This window comes from Schistocerca americana, chromosome X (genome assembly GCF_021461395.2).
Source record: "Schistocerca americana isolate TAMUIC-IGC-003095 chromosome X, iqSchAmer2.1, whole genome shotgun sequence".
NCBI classification, from domain to species: Eukaryota; Metazoa; Arthropoda; class Insecta; order Orthoptera; family Acrididae; genus Schistocerca; species Schistocerca americana.
The window spans coordinates 847,557,492-847,582,917 of record NC_060130.1 but is presented as its reverse complement, the minus strand read 5'-3'; the positions used below and the strand labels follow the sequence as shown (position 1 = coordinate 847,582,917).

General features: G+C 39.6%; 1 protein-coding gene across 1 annotated transcript in view; it reads right to left on the bottom strand.

The window, feature by feature from the left end:
- LOC124556600 (E3 ubiquitin-protein ligase HERC2) overlaps positions 1–25,426 on the bottom strand; it is an 832,907-nt gene that overhangs the window by 64,411 nt on the left and 743,070 nt on the right. The window contains exons 76-77 of the mRNA XM_047130567.1: positions 16,468–16,749; positions 11,061–11,268 (exon numbers count right to left, since the gene is read on the bottom strand). Of these exons, the coding sequence (XP_046986523.1) occupies positions 11,061–11,268; positions 16,468–16,749 (490 nt within the window). The remainder of the gene's footprint in view (positions 1–11,060; positions 11,269–16,467; positions 16,750–25,426) is intronic.

Here is a 25,426-nt window from a genome sequence, read left to right as displayed (position 1 = left end):
CTGGGAACTAATTACACGTGGGGTCCGACAAGGTGCCATTTTAGGACCCTTACCTTTTCTCGTGTATATCACTGACCTTTCATCAGTAACATTATCAGATGCCAAGTTCGTTTTGTTTGCTGATGATACAAACATTGCAGTAAATAGCTAATCAAGTGTAGTCTTAGAGAGATCGGCTAATAAATTATTTGTGGACATTAATCACTGGTTCCTAGCTAATTCTTTGTCACAAAACTTTGAAAAAACACACTACATGCAGTTCAGAACTTGTAAGGGGTGTCCAACGAGTATATGCCTAACATATGATGACAACCAGATGGAAGAAGTGGACAGTGTTAAATTCTTGGGATTACAGCTTAATAATAAATTAAACTGGGAGGAGCACACCTCATAACAGCTGAAGCATCTTAACAAATCTCTATTTGCAATGCGAATTGTGTCAGACATAGGGGATATAAAAATGAAGAAGATGGCATACTATGCTTACTTTCATTCCATAATATCATATGGGATTATTTTTTGGGGTAATTCATCAAGCCAAGCTAAAGTTCTCCAGGAACAAAATCGTGCAGTAAGAGTTATATGTGGTTTGAACTCAAGAACATCTTGCAGAAGCCTGTTAAGGGAACTAGGGATACTAACTACTGCTTCTCGATATACTTATTCCTTAATGAAATTTGTCATTAAAAATATATCATTTTTTCAAACCAACAGCTCAATTCATGGAATCAATACTAGAAATAAGAATAATCTTCACAAGGATTTAAAGTCACTGACTCTTGTACAAAAAGGTGCGCATTATTCAGGAACACACATTTTCAATAACTTGCCAGTAGCCATAAAAAGCTGTACAACCAATGAAATTCTGTTTAAGAGAAGCCTAAAGGATTTATTGGTGGCCAACTCCTTCTACTCCATCAATGAATTTCTCAGTAGAACCAACTGATTTGTGTGTGTGTGTGTGTGTGTGTGTGTGTGTGTGTGTGTGTGTGTGTGTGTAGAAACCTTTTTTTTTTTTTAAATTCAGTGCAATAGTGTTTGTAAAATGTTTCTTTCATATAGTGTTCATTTAAAAAAATGACAATCATTCCACTTGGGACCTGTGGAAGGTACATAAGCTTATTTGTTTCAGTTGTAAGTATTTCCCAGGCATTATTGTTTTTCTGACATGTTTCACATCCTGGAGGACCTCCTCACTATGGATCAATTGGAATGAAATTAAATCTAATCTAATCTAATCTGCAGTGCATTTCTTGAGTGCAGAAATTTCTGCAGTGACAAAAGCCTAATGTTATTCAATGGATGTTTATCTTTTAAGCAATTTATTGTATTTAAACAAAGTTTGGGAACAAAGTGTGTGTATTGTGTGATTGTCATACTGGTATGTCTTGGATTTTAGAGAGTATACAGGTGATACACCTAAAATACGAATCTAAAATTTGGGGAAACGTAGCAAGCTACTAGGTACATTCATGAACAACAGGGTGTCCATAAACTCTCTTAACAGTTTCACAAATGTATTACAAAAGCAACTAATATCTTCTTCAGATTTGTACTGTGCACTTAATGACTATCAAAATTTTAATCACATTACATTTCTGTGAGGTACGAGATACTGCGAAATGAATTACATATGAAATGGTTACTTCTCAAGAGGAGGTACTGTGTGTGTAATGGTTACTGGAAAAAAAGTTTGGACATAACATGTGAGAACAAATGTCTATGGATGATATGTTCTTCACCCAAGTTTGCATAAGTGATGCCACAAACCTTTAATCTTTCAGGGAAATTGCACACACACAATGTGAGAATCTGTGGACTGGAAAAACCTCGATGTGGCTAGGAACTTTAGCAAGATAGTCCAAAGGTAAATAAATGTGTGGTCTGAGATCATGTGTAGTTACACCATTGCTACTTTTTTCTTCGACAAGACATCAATAACTGCAAATGTTTAGCTGGAACTCTTGACCGAACATATTTCATGACAGCTACATAACATTCAACCAAGTATAAAGTTCAGTAAGATTCTGCACCACCACACTGGGAACCACATGTTGGTATCTATAACAAGTCACAGAAACAACAATGTGTAGCACTAGGACCGGGTGAATCAGGTTAAAATTACAGCACATGTTGATATGACGAGAAATCCTATTTGAACACCAATGCTTTATGTTAAATGGGGCAATAAAAGAGAAGTGTGAATATGAACCAAGACAAGTGCAAATATGAACCATCTGTTAAAGAGAAAGACTGTCAGGAAAGAAGCATTGTTTGCCCATTACAGAAAATGTGAAGAAACATGAAATATGAATGCCAAATATAAAATATACTATCATACGTGGTACCCCACACAATGAAAAATTGATAAACCACTGGTGACTGTATAAGAAAGATGAAATTAAATTGATAGTATTACAAAATATAAACTGCCTGGCAAAAAAAGTGAAGCATGCAGGAAACATGGTCAGATGTCAATATAACTTTGTACAAGTACACAGCATCAGTGGGTTAGTAAATGTTTGCAGCTGCAAATCTCTGCAGCAGGTAAAACCACTTTGAGAGTGCATCAGTGTTGTTCATGTTCAGTTTTGTTACCAGGCCTGGTAGTATATATAAAGGACATGAACAGCAGGTAATGGGACACCCTTTTCTAACATAACCTTGTTTTATAGAAATAGTTGATACCAAGTAACTTATACAGGTGAACATAATCTCAGTTGTTTAAATAAATGAATTTCATATGATTTTGTACACGATGTATTATATTTCAGGCTAAAACGTATAAAAAGAAATTAATTTGTTACACTCTGTATGTATGGGTAAAATTATTCTTCCTTTAGAAATATCTGAAATTAAAAAATATCTGGCATACTTAAATTACTATTATTAATTAGACAATCTAATGATAACGATTAAATTTATTTCTGGATTCATTTACAAAATAATGTTATAACTTGGTGATGATTCTTCTTTTGTCAAGGAAGTTTGTAAACTCTTTTGCTTTGTAAATGCTTTGGAATATTGTTAGTACTGCAGAATGTTAGTAGTAGTGGCCACGCCTCTGATGGAAACGCATGTATTCTTCAATTTTGTCACTAATAATGTAATTGATGGTTTTATGAAAATGGGGATTGTGAAGTCAGTGTGATATAGAAGAATGGGATAAAATAAAGGAAAGTCATAGCAACAGAAAGAATTTCATCAATTATTCAGTTCAATAGGAACCCCTCAATGTTATAAAAATTATAGCCTCAAGAATGTACCCCTAGACACGAGAACTGCAGCCAACAACAAGAGAAAATGAAGATAAGTAAAAAGTTTTTCTTTTGTATATCTTACACCTCTCAAAGTTTTCAGAACTTGTGCAGAGACAGAGAATTTTAATAGGGATGTATGGGAGGTTAAGATTACCAGCATCAGAAGTTGAGTGATCACTGTGAAGGACATAGAGTTGCCGTGTACTTGTATGTGACCATCTGGTCAACCATGTTTGACAAGAACATGGGAGGATCATCATACTGTGCACCAAGCCCACTGTAACTTCTTCACACCTGCATGTGCCATTTCAGAACAAGTAATAGACTCCCTGCAGCTTTTTTTATCATCATGTCATCTGTTTAAGGCAGCATTATCAATACCTGACAGAGTTTGAAAGAGACCATATTGCGGGTCTCGATTTGGTTGGCTGGTCAAATTGCCCACTATACAAATTTGTGAGGTACTGAGATGTGACAGTTGCCAAATGTTGTACTGTATGGGAACTCATCCGCGAGGTTCTGGTCAACCACATTTAAAAATCACAAGGGAGGATCACTGTATCGGGCATCAAGCACACTTTAGTCCCTTCACATCTGCACTAGCAGATCCTAATTTCCTGTTGTGTTGTTACATCGTCCTCACTATGATGAGCATCACAGGTAGCCCCATCCGTCAAAGCTTCATGATCACTGAGTGGGTGATCAGCTGGCTTGTACCTCTGGACTGCAGTAGGGCATCATACGAAGGACACAGATGATGTCTCTGCACTTATGTCTTCTTGATGGATGGTAATTATCCTGAACTTCATATGCGAGATCTGACAAGTGACAAAGGATACATTACAGCCCAAAGTAGCACTTTAGTAACTTTTCCACTAGTTCAACTTTCCACACAGATGGAATATCCATACTAAGTCTCCCACTGACCAGTGCTTGACATTATAGTGCTCTTGGTCTTTCTCCTGGGTGTCCAGGATTCCTGTGTAAACCAGCTCCCATGCTTTTTCTGCCCTGAAGATGTGTTTCACATAGTCATTCTGTGTAGCTTGAAACAGAAACAGTGTATCCATTGTCATTTCAACCTCGTGACTGCGGCAGAAGGAACAGTGTGAAGCCTGGTCTTGCTTTGCTGTGTTGCATGTACAGGTCACTATGGGCAGCATTGTATCCCAATCTCTCTGTTTGACATCGGTATACATGGAGAGCATATCTGCCGACGTCTTATTAAATCATTCGAAGAGGACATTCATCTGTGGATTGCAGACAATTGTCATCCTGTAGGTGATCTTGCAATGTGAAATTATTTCTGGTATTAGTCTTGACTGGAAGACTTTTCTGTATTCAGAGATCATCACATGGGGTGCTTTGTGCTTCAAAATGACATATTACAAGGAAATTAGCAATTTCTGGAGCTTTGGCAGTCGGCCCAGCTTTTATGACAGCATGGTGGGTGAGGAAGTCAGTCCAGACTGACTATTATCCACTGAGTCCCATTTGTCAATTTTGGTAACTTCCCCACAAGGTCAATTTCAGTTTGGTGGAATGTTGCTGCTGCAGCTGGAATTGGTAAAATATGCCTTGGAGACAATGATGGCATGTGCTTTCATTGTTGGCATCCCTTACAGTGGCTCACATAATGACTAATGGATTGGTAGAAAACTGGCTAGCAATTCCTCTGTCTGAATCTGTCTAGAGTCTTAAAGAATCCCAAGTGACCAGATGTTGCAGCTAGTAGCCATTTTTCAGGATCACTGGACACAAATAAGCTGGGCTGATGAGAAACTGTATCCCCACCACTGGATAATAGTTCATCTTGTACAATATTCTGCTTATTAACTGGAATCCTCCTTTGGTTGGTTCCTCATTCTTCAATGATTCTTTGGTTTTGAGTAATGCTGATCTTCCCTCTGTTCTGTAACAATGTCATTTAATGCAGTGATGACCAAGATTCTGTCCACACTGTTGTGTTCTGCCAAATGATTTCTTCAGTTAGCGTCCTTACATTTGCACCCATTTTTGCATCATATTGTGACAATGTAATCCTGAGGTCTCAAAGCCCATCTCACCAGTCGACCAGACAGATCCTTCAGGCTAGTCAGCCAGCAGAGAGAATGGTGATCCATCACAACGGCAAATGGTTTGCCAAATAAATACAGCCAGAACTTGTTGATGTCCTAAACAACTGCAAGGTACTCTTTCTCAGTTGTAGTGTAGTTCTTCTCAGACTAGGAATATGATGTAGGTGGTGACCTGGTAAAGATAGCTACTCAACTGGAGGCACTATTGTGCATTTTGTGCAACTGTTTCAGCGTCACTATCAGCCTCGTCTTAATGCGGCTGTTAGGTGTGTTAACATGGGGCTGGAGGAGGCACTGATGGCAGAGAGCATGGGTCACACTGAAGTGGTGCCAGTTGAGTCTATCAACAGATCAGGTTTCACTAAGCATGGTCTGCATCTCAATAGGTATGGGAAGGGGAGGCTACCAAAGCTTATAGGCGACAGTGTTGTGGGTGGTGGTGGAATCACTCATGGAAAAATTCCAGTAGTAGTTGGTGTTAGAGCTCACCCTTTTTTAGATTGAAGTCAGCTGACAGGTATGCCTGCTTAAAGGAAGTCCCTCTAACTAAGGAATCACCTTCAGAGGACATCATGGTTCCAAGTAGAGAAGGAATTAGCATATTTCATCAAAATATAAGAGGTATTAGAGATAAAGTAAGTGAACTGCTTATACATGCTGACTCGGAAATTATTGGTAAATCAGAGCACCACTTAAATAATTTGACAATTCAGAGACTTCCTTTACCAGGGTACACATCAGCTGGCTGTATTTCAAGGAGGAAGTACCAGAAATTAGGTATATGTGATGACTTCAGTATTAATTTTCTATGTGATTGTGCAAGAAATAGGGTGTTTGTAGATCTCCTAAATTCATATGAACGGATGAGACTGTGTTTTTTCCAACTAGGGTGCAGGGTAACTGTAGCACTGCCATAGACAGTATTTTTATTCATTCTTCATTACTAGATGGGCATTCTGTTAGTAAAAGGGTGAATGGTCTTTCAGACCATGATGCACAAATTTTAACACTAAAAGACTTTTGTACTCAAATGAATATCACATACAATTACAAACTATGTAGGAATACTAATCCAATGGCAATAGAGAGTTTTTTAAACCTCATCAAGAACAAGAGTGGCAGGATCTTTATAGTGTCGATAACATAGATGACAAATATAATGCTTTCCTTCACACATTTCTCATGCTCTTTGAAAGTTGCTTTCCATTAGAACGTTCTAAACAGGTACAGTAAAAGGCAGCCTGGGTGGCTGGCTAGTGGGATAAGGGTATCATGTAGAACAAAGTGGGAATTATATCAAAATGTTAGAAGTAATCACAATTGAGCTACAGTAGCCCATTACAAACAGTATGGTAAGGAGCTTAAAAATGTTATTTGTATGGCAAAGAGCATGTGGTACGTAAATACAATAGCTAATTCACATGACAAAATTAAAACCATATCGTCAGTCGTGAAGGAAATGACTGGTCATCAGCCCAAGGTTGACGATATAAAGTCAGTTTGTAGTCAGAATATTTTTGTTACTGATAAATCAGATATACATACAGTATTTAACAACCACTTTCTGAGCATTGGTGGTGAATTAAATAAAAGCTTAGTTTCTACAGGGAATCATGTAACTCTCTTGGAAAATGCCTTTCTGAGATTGATGTCTGAAATACTCCTCTGTGATGTCAAGATATTGAGTCAATAATTAAATCACTGAAGACTAAGGACTCTCGTGGATATGATGGAATGCCTAGCAGAATATGAAAGTACTGTGCTGCACATGTTTAGCACTGTACAACTGAAAATGCTATATTCTCTTTTCTCTGTGAGGTACTGGAGAGATTAGACAAAAGGTTTCGAATGCTAGGCATCTTTCTCGATTTAACTAAGGTGTCTGATTGTGTAGATCATAAAATATTGCTACGGAAGTTGGACCATTACGGAATAAGGTGAGTAGCTGACAATTGGTTCACCTCTTACTTTAACAACCGACAGCAAAAGATCATTACCCACAGCATTGAGAATGGCTACGATGTGGAGTCTGAGTGGGGCAAGGTCAAATGAGAGGGTACCCAAGGGATCAGTCCTGGGCCACTCCTGTTCCTTATTTATATAAATGATGTACCATCTAGTATTACAGGTGATTTTAAAATATTTCTGTTTGATGATGACACTATAGTTGAATTCTTTTATCTTGGCGGCTCGCGCATGCCCGCCCAGACGCGGGAGATTGCTGTGTTGCCAGTTGCACACTACGCTCGCGCCAAGAGAAGCAGCACCATAGTAAAGTATAGTTCGCAAGCTTACGTTTAGGGGGGAGCGCGCAGTTTATGAAGTAAAGCCACCACGGACGCATTAACCCTTTCGCTGCTACAGAGACGTGCTCCCCGCATTCCGCGCTGTGTGTGGTTTTGTCACTGCACTGCTCGCCTGTGCTGACACAAGGTGTTTCTGACTGCTTTGACACACTTATCATTCGATTCCACAAAAACTATTTGGCCCAAAAATTAGATTTTTACACATCTTTGTGACTGATACCTTCCCCCCACTTCCTTTGACTGATTAAAGTGCTTTAAAATAAAGCCAAACGCGTCCGGTGTAAATAAAACTTTTATTACAGTCGCGAAAGACGGAATATTTCTCAATATTACATACGACACCTATGTGGTACTTACATTAAATGAGATATTGTTATACGGTAAATTTTATATGAAATTTAGGTACCTTGTCCACATTTCATTCTCAACATTGTGGCAGCTAAAATCGACCATACGGAAAGTATACGCTATGGACTTTTACCTCTGCAAACTCTTCAAAATTTCGTGCAATGGTTTTCTACATTTAATGCTGCACAATAACTGGGTTGAACATCGAAACAAAATTAAGTCATTTATGGGGGGAAGGTATTAGTCAAGAAGATGTGTAAAAATCTAATTTTTGGGCCAAATAGTTTTTGTGAAATCGAGTGATAAGTGTGCCAAAGCAGTGGGAACACCATGTGTCTGCACAGGCGAGCAGTGCAGTGATGACAAAATCGCGCACAGCGCGGAATGCGGGGAGCACGTGACTGCAGCAGAGAAAGGGTTAATGAAGAGACAACGCACTAGAAATTTCAAAAAATTGCATTCAAACGAATAAAATTCGTGAAGTAAGACACTTCGATATTGTTTTTAAAGAAAGAAAATATTTAGCATCGCACAAGGTTTGAACTCTTTACCTTTCACTTACTAATCCATCGCCCTAACCGTTACGCTAGCGCAGCTCGTCCTGCTATGTCTCTCCATAAGGACTGTAACAGGTTACGCAAAATTCTGACAAACACTGTTGGTATGCCTATGAATTACTTGCACTTCGTCGAAGTACAATAGGAAATAAACAATTACTGCTGTTCTTTATTGTGAAAAAGCGGTTCGTGAAATTGATACAAACACCTTTCCTTGCTATCGCCTGAATTAGGAGTCTTATTGCTTGTTTGGTTTAATTAATTAATAGAAAATGAAGCAATTGGTATAAAGAATACTTTTCCAAACTTTCTATAAAACAAAGTCTGCTATCAAGACATTTCTTTTGTTCTATTACTTTATTTATGACTGAACGTTTCTAAAACTGAAGACACTGGTCCCTGCTCTGCTCTGCAGTCGAGACTGGCAACGTCGTTCTCTGTTCATTGGCTGACTGTATTTTTTGATGTCAGATGCGCAGAACGAACCTAAACTCGGCCGCCAACATAAATGACGCGCACTTTAGCTTGGTAGTAAAGGATGTTGTGTGCAACACTGGGACTGTTTCAAATAGTGCAGTTCATGACTCAAGTTCATGGCCTTTGAAAATAAACTAACGTTAAAGCACAGTAAGGCTCAGTTTTTACATTTTCTAACACATACTTCAACAAAATTAGATGTTTTAATTTTACAGAATGGGCATATGATTAGTGGAACTGAACAGTTCAATTTCTAGGTGTTCAGATACATAGTAAACTGTCATGGAAAGCCCAAGTTCAGGATCTTGTTCAAAGACTGGCTGCCATTTTTACTATTCTGTATATACAACTTCACATTTCTGAATTAAATATTATTATAAAGAAACACAGCAAAAAATATTAGTCACCTCCAGCAAACATCATGTTAATACTGTGTAAGAGCACATCTAGCCTTGATTCAGTGAGGAATATAATCCACTAGCTTCTGTGGGTAATATCCAACTGAAGCTACTCATTGGGGATGTCAATTGCTATGTTTCACCTGCTCTGATGAACAGTCCTAGACATATCTAAGTGATTAAAGTTAGAAGATTTAATGGGCTTGTTGAGTTGCGATTGGGTGCCTGAATGTTTGCTAAATCAAAAATGTATGTGTACAGACCTATGAATGTGGTTGTTACTATCTTGGAAGACAGTGTGTCTATAACATATTTATCATGAAGATGTAGACCAAAGGTGAACACTTGGTCATTGAGAATACTGAAATAACTAAACCACTTAACATTCATGGTAACCTGAAGTTATGGTTAAAAAAAAACTTAAAACATCACAGCCTGAACTACACCTTGCACAAACATTGAGGATTAAAAGCTGCATCAAACTGACACATCATTTGAAAAGAAGCAAAATCATGATTGGTCAGACCACACTACAGGCATCTTTTCAGCTACTGTCCAGTTTCTGTGTTTTTTAGCCCACTGGAGACACAGATTTATATGCCACTGCAAGCAATTGCTTTCTGCATGTTAACCAATCACAAATGTCCGTCGCTCATATTTTCCTTCACAATGTTCACTCAGAAACTGGTTGAGATGGACCTGAATTCACTGATGACAGCAGTTCGTGTCTGGTTTCTAAACGACTGTAATTGACAAGGCGTGAAACTCATTCTCAGTTCTCATGGTTGAGAGAGATACTCAATTCCTTGTAGATATGTGAGACAGAATGAATATTTTACTCTATAAAGGAGTGTGTAGCTTTTTGAAACTTACAGGGAACTGAAACTGTATGCCAGAACTCGGACCATTGCCTTCCATGGGCAATGATTGATCTATCCACACACAATGGAGTGTTCTCATTGCTACACCAGTAAATTACACAAATACATTCATGGTATGGTGAAAGGCATGTCCAAATATCATAGCACCTTCCCACTGTTCTTTCACATCTCCATATGCAGATTGCATACAACTGATTATCTTGTACACACCACTTCACCGTCACGACTAACGACACCAGTGGAGGGCCATGTGATGACCCAGTACCAGTTCTAACCACTTACAGCACTCAAAAGTGACCAGTGTGCTCTTTTAAGGGGGTGAGTAATATTCATTCCTGTATCATGTCTATTCTTCTCGAGCAATTAGCTTTGTCGTAGAACCTCTCTTGGAGACACAGTGGATAAAACACGAGAACCCACATAGAACACAACTATAGAAATGGATTAGGCTAAGCTTTCACGTCAAAAAACAAACTACTAATTACCGTACTGTGACCTCAAATTTAACTGATGATGCACATAAGACGACGGGTGGAAGAGTGATATGGTTAATTGGTAGTGTGGGGAGGTGGTGAGGGAGGGAGGGAAGAGACAGCATAAACACCGAAAACACAACATTGACCAAAAAATAAATGAGGAGACTTGTTACAGTAGGAAACAATTTGTGGGAAATTGGGATCATACTACTATGGTAAATATTATTTTAAGTACACACATACTAATTATGAGAAATATTTAAATGTAAATAAAATTACCAACAAATTTAACTTTCCACACTCGGTGTGGTAAGAATAATGCTTCTTGTGTCAACAGTGACATCTTTGTTACCATCTGGCCAAATACAGATTTTATTCCATCAGTTCCTGCAAGACCACCTTTACTCCGTGATCTCTTTACTTGTATACGATTCAGTTCAATAACAGGACCATGTTGTCGGTCTCGAACCATTGTTGCTTGCACAACCTGAAATTAATGTATAGTGTCATACAGTTTACTTTCTTTTTAATTTTTTTTTTTAAGTTTCAGTGTGAATGAAGCATCATGATTATACTTCTGTCTAAAAACAAAGGTTGACACTACTTCTTAAAATTCCACAACATTTCACTAAATTATTAATAATATGGCTAATTCAACATATAGTATGGAATATTGCTCTAACAAGACATTAAAGGACAAGAAATAGCATAATTTTTAATATGATGTCATGTTTTATACAAACATTTGGAAACAACAGGGAAAATATTCATTCTGTAACAGCAGCCCATACCATAGGTGCAGTTCACTTATTTTCTGACAAGCCAACCAATGTATGGCAGACCACAATTGCATGGGATATTCTGAAGTTAGTTAGATACTCCATAAATCATTTGAGTGATTTCTCTGGCAAAAAGATGTGAGTTGGTTTACAGGTTATGTACACATGATTAGTGTTCACATTATTTTTTAGTCCTACTCAGGCAACTACACTTAAAAACAACATAGTGGGTTTTTAACATGCTAACAACATTTAAATAGAAATCTGTCCACGGAATAGAAGTAGTTTTCCAGGAGAAATGAATTTAGGTTAGATTTAAAACTTGCTTTGTTATCTGCCGTACATTTTATGTTATTGGACAAATGATCAAAATTTTTTGTAAACACTTGCTGTACCAAAGACAGTTGTGGCATTTTGTACATTTATCAGACCATCAGGACCATATAAACCTTGTATAGAGTATAAGCATGACACACATTTTTAAAAGGTGAGGAAATCTGCTATTTCAGAACACTGTCTTGGTATTAGTCACCCAAATGAATATATCAACACAGAGATTCTGGTATGGACTTCCAGCTATTGGGGCAGTGTTATTAGAAATGCAGAACAGATTAAATTATGAAGTGACATTATAAGCAGAGACTGAGTTTAGTATCTGCACATGCATGACAATGCTGCTTCACTACATGACAGGTGTGGATACTTGGCATGTCGACAGTGGTTTGACAATAGCCGGGGAACAGAACCCCATGAGAGGGAAATGAATGAACTGTGTGAGTCAATCTACAGTAAGAAGAGAGTCTGGACCCACATAAGATAAGCACAGGAAGAACTCAGCATGTGGCTGGTGCAGATGGCTAATGGCTAAGCACTCAGCACAACACATGCATGATATGCTAGGTGAGGTCCGTGTTGGTCAAACTACAAGTAAGCGCTGGTCTGCCCGGCCTACTGCTGTCCGCACGTAAACACCTGCGCTAGTGGGTCTGCCCATACCATGTGTCACATGCATCCTCCATTGCAGATCTCTGCACTATCCAACTGTGCTACCTATGCCAGCTCATCCACCTCCATTGTGATGTCTGCTGACAGGGATACTAAATCCGTCCACCTGAAAAGGCTATGTAGGGCTAAAAATGACTGGGCTTCAGCCACAACCTCTGGCGCATGGTCAGAGAGGCCCCTAGAAAACCTGACAATGGACACACCACCAAAGGAGGGAATGCCAATGCAGATGGATCCACTGGAAGGGTAGAAGGATATGGAGGATGGGGTAATGGGCAGTCCACTGGTGGAAATGATGCCACCTCTATCAGTGAGGTGGGAGGGGGGGGGGGGAGGGGGGAGAGCAGGAGGAAGAGGAAGAGGAGGAGGAGGAGGAGGATTAAAATCCATGGGCTCCACATCCTCAAGCATAGGTGTGGGCTTCACTGGGGGCTGCTGCTGCATGCAATGGGAGGACAGCAAAGCAGCAGCAACAGGGAAGCATGCTGCTCCAACTGGGAGCCCTGCCTCAGAATAACATCTCAATCTGCTGCCTAGCAGACCAGCAGACCTTGGTGGTGATGTCCCAACAGGCTGGGGGCATGGCTGATTTGCACGGCATTTCAGCTGCTCCCTACCAACATCCAACACAAACAACCACCAACCTTTGTGGCTCACCATGGTACCCGGTAGCCAGCCCTGCTGCCAGCCAAAACAGTGTGCAGAAATAGTAGTCCTGGGAGGAGAACACAGCAGTTCACGATGGTCTACGGCATGTGACTCAAGTGTGCAATAAATCTAGGAGACCTGGAGCTAGTACCAATGTAAATATTCCACCAAACTGCAACCGCTGACAGGCTTCGCCTGGTATGTAACCAGAAACCTCAACAACACATCATCATGGGTGGTGGCAAACATGGGTTTCTTCATTCAGGTCTTAAATGTGTGCATGAAGTGCTCCACTTCTGTGTTAGCTGATGGGTTAAACAGAGAGAGAGTAAGGTGCTGGGTACCATTGCAAACATGAAAGTTCTCAAACTCCTGTGATGCAAACTGCCAACTGCTGATGGACACTAGGGTCCTGGGGAATCCCTCAATGGCAAAAATAACCAGTCACATGTGAACCATGGCAGTTGAGAATGTGGAGGACAGCTTGGCTACATACAGGAAATTGGACAATGTACTGACCACCAACAATCACAACCTGTCCCTCTCACGAGAGAAAATCTGACAGGGTTTGCTACAACCCCTCATTGAAAGTGAACACGAGATCCTTCTGCTGATTGACTTCTGTATCAGGTCCCAACCATAGCCATGATAGTGCATCAGCATTGGCATGCTGGGCAATGGAGTAGTAACGAATGTCAGAACAATAGTTACTGAGAGAGAGGGCTCACTGCTGCAGCTGGTGGGCAGTCCTCTGTCAGCTTGCAACAAGGGCCAAATAAGGAAACCAATGGCTTGTGTTTGGTGATGAGAAGGTACCTAGTCCCATACAGGAAGACACTGAACATTTTATCCCGAAAATAACAGCTAGCACCTCTTTTTACACCTGTAAATAATTATACTGTGCAGCAGAAAGCATCTTTGATGCGTAAGTGATGGGCTGTTTGGTGCCACCTGGTTCTGATGGGACAGGAAGGCACCAATGTCATACAGGTATGTGTCCTGGCCAGGGTTAAAAGTTTAACCACTGTACAGCAAGTCAGACAGGGAGCAGAGCACATATGGTGCTTCAGGGAGTAAAAGCTCATTAAGAGTCCGCAGACCAGACAAACTTAATAACCTTCAGGTAAACCCAGTAAAGAGGCTGTCATATGTGCATAGCCTGGGGAACGAACTGAGCATGATACGAAAACTTATCCAAAAATCCTTCTGGTTCTTGGCCACCGGTAGGTTGACAATGGCCCTCATGTGGTCATCTGTCGGCACAAGACCATCTTTGCTAAGCTCTGCAAATAATGCACCTTCAGACAGAAAAAATGCATTTCTTTAGCTTACAACAAAGGTCATTCTGTAGGTGGTATTGGAAAAAATTGACTGAAGGTTTCATAAATGCTGCTTTCGAGTAGGGCATGTGACCCAGATAACACCAAGATGATTGACACAACATGGAATGACCTGAATCAATTGCTCTAAATAATGTTGGTAAATTCCTGCACTGATAAGGTTAAAAAAGGTACGCAATTAAACAGATAGAGCCCAAATGGGATACTGAGGACCAGGAAAGTTCAAGAAACCACATCCAATCCAACTGCAGGTAAGCATTGCACAAGCAGCAATGAGGTTGACCATCACTCCTGTGTCTACCAGCACTCGACCACCCACACATCAACTTCCAAGATCAGCAAAATACGGTGGGGCAACACAAGCGATGTTAGAGGCAGCCCCAGAGTCCAGTGAAAACACCGAGGCATCCGATGACTGACTCACAGCCTCTTGGCTGTCGCAAATAGTTGCCTATCCACTGGCATAATCCACATATGGCCTCCATATGTTTGGTAGTCACGGCAGACATTTAACAAACGAGAGTCAGGAGAGGAGTGCTGACTCGCCCAATGAGCAGAAAGAGAATGACACTGACAACCCAAAAAACACTGCTAGCAGGAATTACAACACTGCAAGGGGCATCAACCCACCGAATTTGGCATGGGCAAGGATGGACAGTGCTTGTGCTACACCAGCAACATATAATGACTCGGTGGGAGGCAAGGCAACCTGGGGTATCCCGCAGGGCACTAGGGTCTGTTTACTATACACACCCAGTTATCACAAAGAACATCCTTTACTGCCGTAAGCTCACGTGATTCTGCAATTTGGGTAATGTTGGCTACAGAAGAGTTGGACAAGGTTGATGCCCTAGCCTGAACCTTGTAAACAGGAGCTAACCTGACAATAATGTCCTGAATTAGCAAGTGTACATAAGAGGTAGCACATTTGAATCACCCTCAAAGTGAAAACTTGCATGAGAAGCTCCATAAATCATTGATACAGGCCATATATGACTGCCCAGGGCACTTGTGGTGCTGGTTAAACTGCCACTACATAGGATTGATGGCCAAAATACTGTGCAAGCAACCAACAAAGCTCATCAAAGGGAAGTTTCTTGAGCTCAGTGAAGAGTTTCAAATTTTGGACACTATTGTATAAATCTGTGCTGCTCGACATCAACAATACACTCTACCTGCTAGTGGAGCAAGAACTGACACAGGTAATGCTCCCACCTTCCCATCAACTTGTCAATATTGGAAAACAGCATTAGGAGTGCAGGAGTGGAAGGCGTGGCACAGAAAACGGAATACTGGGCATATCCCCCCTACCCTGGTGGTGAGCCAAGAGCATGAGGCAAGTCCGTACTTTGGGTTAGCAATGCCTGCATCTGCTCCTGTTGTTATTATTGTTGCTGTTCTTCTTGCTGACTAAGCCACCATTGTACTTGTCAGTGATATAACCTAATACTTTTTTTTTTTTTTTTTTTTTTTTTTGCTATTGTTTAAGAACACACCTGCACAACCCCACCAACCGAACGAAGACTCTAGCTGTTTTGGCAGAGATTCAATCAGGTGCATTTAGCATCTTGAATAGTGACTCATGTCCACATGGACCTTCAAATTATTTGACAATGAAGTGAATGGTAAACAAGCTGTATTATAAGGAAAGCCAAAATTGTAATACTTTATAGAAACTGCTCAACATATCAACTGCAGCAGATATCTGAAACTCAAGTAACTGTCACACAACTGTCAGGATAATTTTACTGAACAAGTGAAAATGATTCCTGATCAGAAGTAGTATATGCAGAAGAAGTGGAGAGAAAATCACAAATTTGAGTCTGGAAATACTGATTTTTTTTGCTAAATGGGGGTTGTGGATAAGAGATATGACATGGGTACTGATGTGGATATAAAGATACTGTTACTTACCTTTCTAAATGTTGCTTCTTTGGTTGAAGACACTAATATTCCTCTTAGTTTGTCAAGACTGCCTTCACCATCAACAGGAAACATTGCAACAACAGGGCAAAACAATTCTGAGAAATGATGAAGTAGTAAAAGCCTGTTCCGAAGCACAGGAAGTGGCAAATCTCTCACTAAATCGTATTCCAGTGGTGTTCCTTGTGGAAGTCGGCTGGCTGAAACTGGTTTGTTTGTACTCCAAGCTAAAGTATGTGCAGATCCGCAAGCAACCTGGGTAATCTTCTTTGCCTGGACAGAAAATATTAAATTAGAGCACACCAGACAGAGACACTAGCAAAAGTCAAAAGTATTTTCCATAGTAAAAATACTACTTATAATACACTGCATAAAAAGTAAACTTACAGAAAATGTACAAAAATAATAAAAATTAAGACGACAACAAGAACTCTTGCCATTCTGCAAATGGTGTAGTTATTATTTATTTATTCTGTTAGTTAGTCATCCAACAAGGGCATGATAAGCTTACAACTACTAGGACAGTTGTTCTCATTTATTGTTTTTCCATTTAAGCCATACATTTTTCATCAATTCTCTGAGTCTATCATGGTGTTAATCTGACAACTGGCACCACTTAGGAAAAACCAAAATGGCACTCTAGTTGTTGCAACGATGTTTCAGTTTTGTGTAAGGTAAACATGCTGTGCTGTGGTATGATTGGTATGGTTGGAAATGAATGCACGTAATATACCATAATCACAATGTAGACACTTTTAATGTTCCAAGATGATCAGTTCCAACAATCTTATGCTGCCAACACATAATCTTAAGGAACTTGTTATAAAATTGCCATGTCACATTACATGAAGTCAAGGCATAAAAGGCACTCCCCACGTATACATGTCTTGATAAAAATCCAGTTGATAAAATGCACACAGTTGATAAAATCCTTGTACCATCCATGCATGTTGGTGGTGAACATGATCCTCAATGGCTTGCCACACAGCACTCCCCTAGCAATGTAGTACTGTGCAGTAAGCCTGTGAGAATCATGTTCTCCACCAACGTGCATGGACGATATGAGGATTTTATCAACTGCATTTCTATCACAACAGGTATATGTGGGAAGTGCCTTGTATGCTTTGCTTTGACTTCATGTCATGTAACATAGCAATTTTATAACAAGAACCATAAGGTCAGATGTTGGCAATATAAGATTGCTGAAACCGGTCGTCTTGGAACCATAAAAGTGACTACACTGCAAATATGGCATACGAACTGTGTTCATTTCAGTTTTGTGTGTTTTCCAGTTGTATGTGATTTCCTCTTGGTCTTTTCTGATAGTTAAGTAGCAGGGCAGTCTTATTTTCAATTATGAGTCAAAGATATCAAAGCTCCATTTCATCCTTATGGACTCATTAATTCTTTGTATGTGGCCATAAAACTGCAATCTGCTTTTGTGCACTATACCTGTAATTTTTTTCTATTTTTAGAATTTGTTTTAATTTTTTTTATGTAGATACCTTTTACACAGACAACTCCATATGTCATCAACCATGAGTCTAAACCTGAATGATGACAAATGGAGGTTTGGGTCTGACCATGAGTTGTGCACGGATAGCGAATTGGTAAGCTGACCACTCGTGATAAGCGGGGAAATCTGGGTTCAAGTCCTGGTCTGGCACAAATTTTCATTGTTGTCATTCCATTGTACAGCTGATGGTTGTCCTTATTCACACCTGAGAATTCATTTAATGTATTTCATAATGCCTGTAGTCACCATAGTGCCTGTTCCTTTGAACATCCATGCTTGTCCAAAGGAACTTTGCATTGTAATCAGAATAACACAGGCACTGCAATATTGCAGGCTAGCACTTGGTTAATTTTAAAACAGTAAGTAAAAACTATTATATTTGGTTAAATGTTATTCCACCATTGATCATTATTTTATATATTACTGACTCCAGATTAAAATATCTGGCAGACTAGTGTTGCACATACAAGCCAACAGAATTAATATAATGTACATAATCCATTAAATTCATATGTTACACAGAGATATGTCTAACACAGTGTCTGATTGAATTCTCTCTCTTCACAAGCATGTCGAAGAACTGACTGCATTTTACTTTAAAGTTTGCATTATTCTCAACCTACAACGGTATTACAGCAAACTACACAGAGTACTAAACTAACAGAAGAAGCTATTCAAAAGCAAATATCTAGAAAAATTGTGCTATAACCACATTGGGAAGTGATTACCAGAACATTTAAAAATCAATATATTTTTGCAAGAAGTAGCAATTGAGGTTGTGTGGACAGCATAAGATACCCATACAAAAGCATGTATGTGTATACATGCTTCCAATGATAGTGAGACATATGTGTCACACGGCTACATAAAAGTAAATCAAACTGCATGTTCTTCCCATTCAGTGCGTAGATAGTGCATTGCAAGGATGGCTCCTTATTTGTATTTGTGGCCCCTATACATAAACTAAACAATTAAAAACGATTTTTGAACATTTTCATTTAATTTTTATTAATTTATTCAGGAATTTGCTGATTTAGGAAATATAATCTTCCCCCCCCCTCCCCCCCTGACCACCTTCTCTCTCTCTCTCTCTCTCTCTCTCTCTCTGTGTGTGTGTGTGTGTGTGTGTGTGTGTGTGTGTGTGTGTTACAAACTGATCACCATGACAGATTTTCTGTTTTGTACACAAATAAAAAAGTTGATGAGGACTCATCAACTTGAGAAGTGGTCCCTACACTTGAGCAGTTTTCAAAGAAAAGCTAGAGATGTGTTTTATATGCAGTTTATTGCTAAAATATATTGCAGTTTCCTAGTAGCTTTATAATGAATCAAAGTGGGCTACTTGCTTTACTTGTTTGGTCATACCATTGCATAGCACTCGAACTTGCCACTACAAAAAATTATATGATTTCACAGTTTTTAACTGTCACTTGTTTGGCAAAATGCACTTTTTCTTCATTGGCTGCTAGTATCTCCATCACGACAAAATTTTATCAAAGAACGAAAAATTATACAGGCTTATTTTAGAAATTTTGATAGAAAGGAAATTTATGCAGGCACAGAACTGGTGCCATATCGTCATTAAACTTTAGCAGAATTGTTCATGTCTACCTTTCCATTTTTGTACACTTTTCTGTTTGCATCTATGAATTATATATTCTCTTTTCAACTAGACTATTCCTTAATATATAAATATGGATGACACAACAACGGGCTGCTCTAAAAGAGCACAGACTTTCCACAGACTTTCTCTCGTCTCATAAAATGTATGAGGTATGATGGTAGATGAGGGCAAGCGACAGTTTAAAAGTGCACTGAAAAGTGTGGAAAATATAGCGGAAGCAGGAGGATAAATGAAAAAAGAAATGAAGAAACAACTACAGGAAGCAGTGAACATCATTCGTGAGTATTTTCAAACAATTACACGTGCCCTTGAAGATAAGAATAACATTCAAGTAAAACATGCAGAAGAGGTTATAAATGGAACAAATGTAGCTCCAGAGAGAAACGACAGTTTCACAGTGCAACAACTAGTGACATCTCTCGGCCACACCCCAGAACTTCCAAGTAGCAAGCCAATAGCAGGACAAGCCCCTGACACTTGGAAGCAACAACGGCAACTCTGAGGTACAAAGGGATTAGCTGACAATTAGTAGCGATGAACAAGGACCGACTAGTGGCAATGAAGAAGAAGTGGCGACACATAGTGGCCAGTCAACTGACCCGGAAAGAAACAAACAACACCAAACATGAACAGAAGAAGATATAGATGCAATAATAATAGAAAAGATGAACCAACAGATAAAGCATATGTATGGAAGTCTGACAAACGATAAAGATGATGACAAAAGAGGAAATAAAAACAATGGCTACACAAAGACAGGAACCAGCCCCAACACATGGTACAACCAAGACAAAGGTACTGAGGCAAGAGTGCAGGGGACAGCAGGAATGACCTGGTGATGCAGAAACAAGTACAATAAAAGATAGGGATTGGAAACAAACAACAGGGCAACATGGAACACCAGTAAATGAAGAAAAAAATCAAGAGAACCCGAAGAGGGAATGGACAACAATGGTGAGAGGTGGGAAGAGACATGCTAGACAATGGGAAAACTAGACAGGAAAAGAAACAAATGGAAGAAAAATGGGAACAATACAAGGGGAAAGCAAAATAAAGGCAGCGGAAAGAAGTGCCTGGCTATACATGGAAAAACTGGACAAAGATATGACAGAGAAAGCTATTACAGAATACCTGAAGGAAAACGGAGTAAAAGGGAAAATATGCTGTGATCTGATGAATGAAAAATGAGGAAGCAGAGCTTTTTAAAATAGGCATTCCACTGCAAGAGCTAGAACTAGTCCATGATGGAAATTTTTGGCCAGAAGATGCAATATGCCGTCCCTTTCGGCAACCCTGGAAGTTTAAAGGCCCGGCACCCAGAGACTAACATAACAACATGGAACATAGAGAGCCTGAGGGGAGTTCTGAATCTGCTCCTGAGAAATATCATGGCCAACCACAATAGATCTAATAATCACAAATAGCATCACAACAAACAGCCCTGCCACTATAGTGAAAAAGGAAGCAGCCATCATCTTTAAGCACATTCCAGTATAAATAAATATAGAAAATGACAGAACCATCAGATTAGAAGAAAGGTGAAAAGTAACACTTGGCAAGATCCTGGACATGGAAATAATTAAAGGGAAAATGACAGAAAAAGATAAGGTTGAAAGAGCAATATGGGCATGAAATTTTGATGAGGCTGCTACATAGCTGAAATCAAATATAATAAATGGGGCCACCACACAAGATACAAATAGGAGAGTGAGGAAATGGTTCGACAGAGAATGCTATAAGGAAAGAAAACTTGACACTGAAAACACTATATAAAACTAGATGACAAATGCCAAGCGCAACCACTGCAGAATACCAACGAGAATGGAGGAAATACAAAGACCTAATAAGAATGAAGAAAAGCAACACCTGGAAGAACAAGAAGAGAAAATAGTAGAAGAGGTAGAAGTAGACCCATACTGAGCTCTGAGACTGAAAAGACAGAAAATACAGCCAAACATCCCCATGGAAAGATGGAATGAGCACATACGAAAAGTAATCTGTTCAAAATGAACAAGACCCACAATTAAGAAATCTAGGACCCCACAGGCTGATGAGAATATCTAGTAAATGAGGGCTTCACAGTACACAACAGACAGGAAAACAAGACATTCATAGGGCATAACGGAGCCACCACAATAGATCTAATAATCACAAAGGCATCAGAACAAACAGCCCTGCCACTATAGATCCTTTATTGTATGATTATATGATAGCGGAACAAACACTGGTAACAGTTACTTCTGCAAAATATCTGGGAGTATGCGTGCGGAACGATTTGAAGTGGAATGATCATATAAAATTAATTGTTGGTAAGGCAGGTGCCAGGTTGAGATTCATTGGGAGAGTCCTTAGAAAATGTAGTCAATCTACAAAGGAGGTGGCTTACGAAACACTCGTTCGACCTATACTTGAATATTGCTCATCAGTGTGGGATCCGTACCAGGTCGGGTTGACGGAGGAGATAGAGAAGATCCAAAGAAGAGCGGTGCGTTTCATCACAGGGTTATTTGGTAAGCATGATAGCGTTATGGAGATGTTTAGCAAACTCGAGTGGCAGACTCTGCAAGAGAGGCGCTCTGCATCGCAGTGTAGCTTGCTGTCCAGGTTTCGAGAGGGTACGTTTCTGGATGAGGTATCAAATATATTGCTTCCCCCTACTTATACCTCCCGAGGAGATCACAAATGTAAAATTAGAGAGATTCGAGCATGCACGGAGGCTTTCCGGCAGTTGTTCTTCCTGCAAACCATACGTGACTGGATCAGGAAAGGGAGGTAATGACAGTGGCACGTAAAGTGCCCTCCGCCACACGCCATTGGGTGGCTTGCAGAGTATAAATGTAAATGTAGATGTAGATGTAGAGACCTTTACCACAGATGAAATTGCAAATGCAATACAGAAAATGAGGAACAACAGAGCACCAGGAGAAGATGGAATAAGAAACGAACACTTAAAACAGGCAGCACAAAAATACCTGCCGATATGGACCTCCCTTCTAAAAAAAATGTATCGAACTAGGAAGCATACTGGGTGAATGGAGAAAGTCAACAATCAGTCTACTATACAAGGGAAAAGGAGACACAGAGAACCCAAACGCGTTCAGAGGAATAACGTTGGAATCCACGCCACAAACTCCTAATGGGAATCCTTGCAAAAGGCTTGTAGAGAAGCTCGAATGCCTTCTACCAGAGAAGCAGTTCGGTTTTAGGAAGGGACGGTCCATGACCTGGCAGTAGAAAACCTGCTGGAATAAATAAAACAGGCAATAGGAAGACCCAAAGGAAAACTACATGTGGTTTTTGTTGACTACTGAAAAGCCTTTGACTTGGTCAACAGGAAGGTTTTAATAGACAAACTGGAGGAACTAATTGATATCAGGGTTGTTGTACTCATTCTTCCAAAGATACTGGCAGGAAACCACATATAGATAGGTGATGGAATAGGGTATATGACTGGCTGCCACAGACGAACGGCAATCTCCAAGGCAATCCACTCAGCCCTATCCTGTTTAACGTCCTCACACACGGTGTCATGAAAGGAATGGCAGGAACGAGCAATACATATAAGCTGATGACATGGCCATTGTAGCCACAGATGTAGACAACCTACAAGTAGCGTTAAACACACTTAGTGAACGGGCGGAGCAAAATGACATCAAGATAAATGAAAAGAAGACGGAGTTGGTAGGAAAGGAGGAAGACTCACTGAAGCAGAGAACATCAATTGCAATGGCAAACCACTCAAGAGGGTTAAGAATTTAAAATATCTACGCATCACAATCCAAAAAATGGGAAAAAGTTTCAGACTACATATAAGATCTAGAGCAGAGGTGGCCACTATAGCTATGAATGAAATCATAAACGTCACACAAATATCGATCAGCACAGCTATGGACCTTTTTAGGCTAAAGATACTACATGATCTGATGTATGGCCTGGAGTCAGTGGGAGAATATCTCACATACAAACAGCGGGAAGAATTGGAGTGAGTAAAGGTTAGATACCTGAAGAGAATTTTAGGAATGCTGCAGAACTCAAGATCGAGACTAGTATACGAGCTTACCAGGGAGACCTTCCTGATAGAGGATTTAAGATGTGAGCTGATACTCCCAGCTAGTGCCAACTTCAAACAGCTTCTACAAGATCTGCATGAGAAGAGAAACAACATACCAGAGGACTTCTATGCAACGTCTGCCATGCAAGACACGACCTGGATGGAAGCTAACCATGAAATGTGAAATGTGATGACAAGACTGGCAACCCATGGTTTACACCACAAGGTGTGTTGCAACAAAGTATTTCATGAACCAAATGGTGTGTGTGTGTGTGTGTGTGTGTGTGTGTGTGTGTGTGTGTGTGTGTGCGCGCGCATGAAATTTTGTGACCTATATCATATTATAAAATGCAGGAATATACAGAAATCCATCACAGCTTATAACAAAGACAAGTAATGTGAATGTAATCCTTTACACGGCATGTGTGCGTTTCCAATAAATAAAAAACAAAAAAATTCAATACCATCTCACAGAAATGTTCACCTTTAACAATTTTTAATTAAATAAATGTCATGCTATCTAAATATCTGATTGATGTTTTTTCACCAAATGTCAACATCAAGTACCTCAAGTGTAGTAAAACGGGAAAGAATTAAGCAGTATTGTAAAACATGCAATTATTCCCAATGAAAAAGTATGTAGCCACATTGAAGACTCTCACAGATTTTTAACTTAGATGAAAGAGCAGCAGTTAAAGAGATATCTGCAAGGTATGATGCAATTTAAAAATACTGGACCTATATTTTGAACTATATGAATTGTCACTACATGAATCTGGTATCTTGGACATTTAAATTGTGATTAGGGTTTTTCTGAAAAAATAAAGATGTTTTCAAAATATATCTAGTCTTGCACTTAGCAATAGAGAGGGGTTTAAGAACAGATAGGATATTTTCTCAATAACTATAGAAAACTTTTGACCATATAAACTGGCATATTGCAGCTACTCCCATAGGTACATATAAGTAATTCACAATAGATATAAAAAACAAAACAAATAAACACAATGATATACAAAAAAGGAAGTAACATGAGCTGTGTCATATTATCTTCAATGACACTACTATTTGCTGAACAAGTGGTGATCTAGGCATAACACAGTTTTCAGGCAGGAACAAACACATACAGACAAGGGAAAGAAATTTCATATTTCCAGAAGGGGCTAGTGAGGTAACAGGCGAGTTGTGGCACCCTGGAAATATTCTAAGTTCAGAGTTGGCGTGGCCGCATGGGACGCTCAGCAGGCCGACCACGTGGTGCCGGATGTTGGCCAAAGCAAGAAGGGTCCAGCCCAAGCGCGTGGCTGGGAATTCCATGGTGATGCTGTGTCAATGAAAGAGACTTGTATGCCGAGAGTGCCAAAGATGGCGGACTTTGTGAAACCATCATTCAGACATTTCACAGTTCGTATAGAAATTAAAAGTAGCCAGATGAATCATGATACCTCAAAAAGAAACATGTACATTACTATTATTTGCACGATGATTCTGATGGTGTAATCAGATTTTCAATATCTTTATTAATTTAAAGTTTAGTATCTGACGGTAAATTATACAAGTAACACCCAGCAACAAATTTCCAAAATCCAAATGGTTCATCCAATTTCATTGATTCACGTGCCTTTAGAAAGCTATTAGTGTAAACCTAAATTAGTATAAATTACAGGCATGTAACTTGAACAGTACATGAGATATTGGAGGTCAAAGAGGCCGATTACTATCAATCGTGTCAGGCCATAAGTACTCCACAGTTACACGA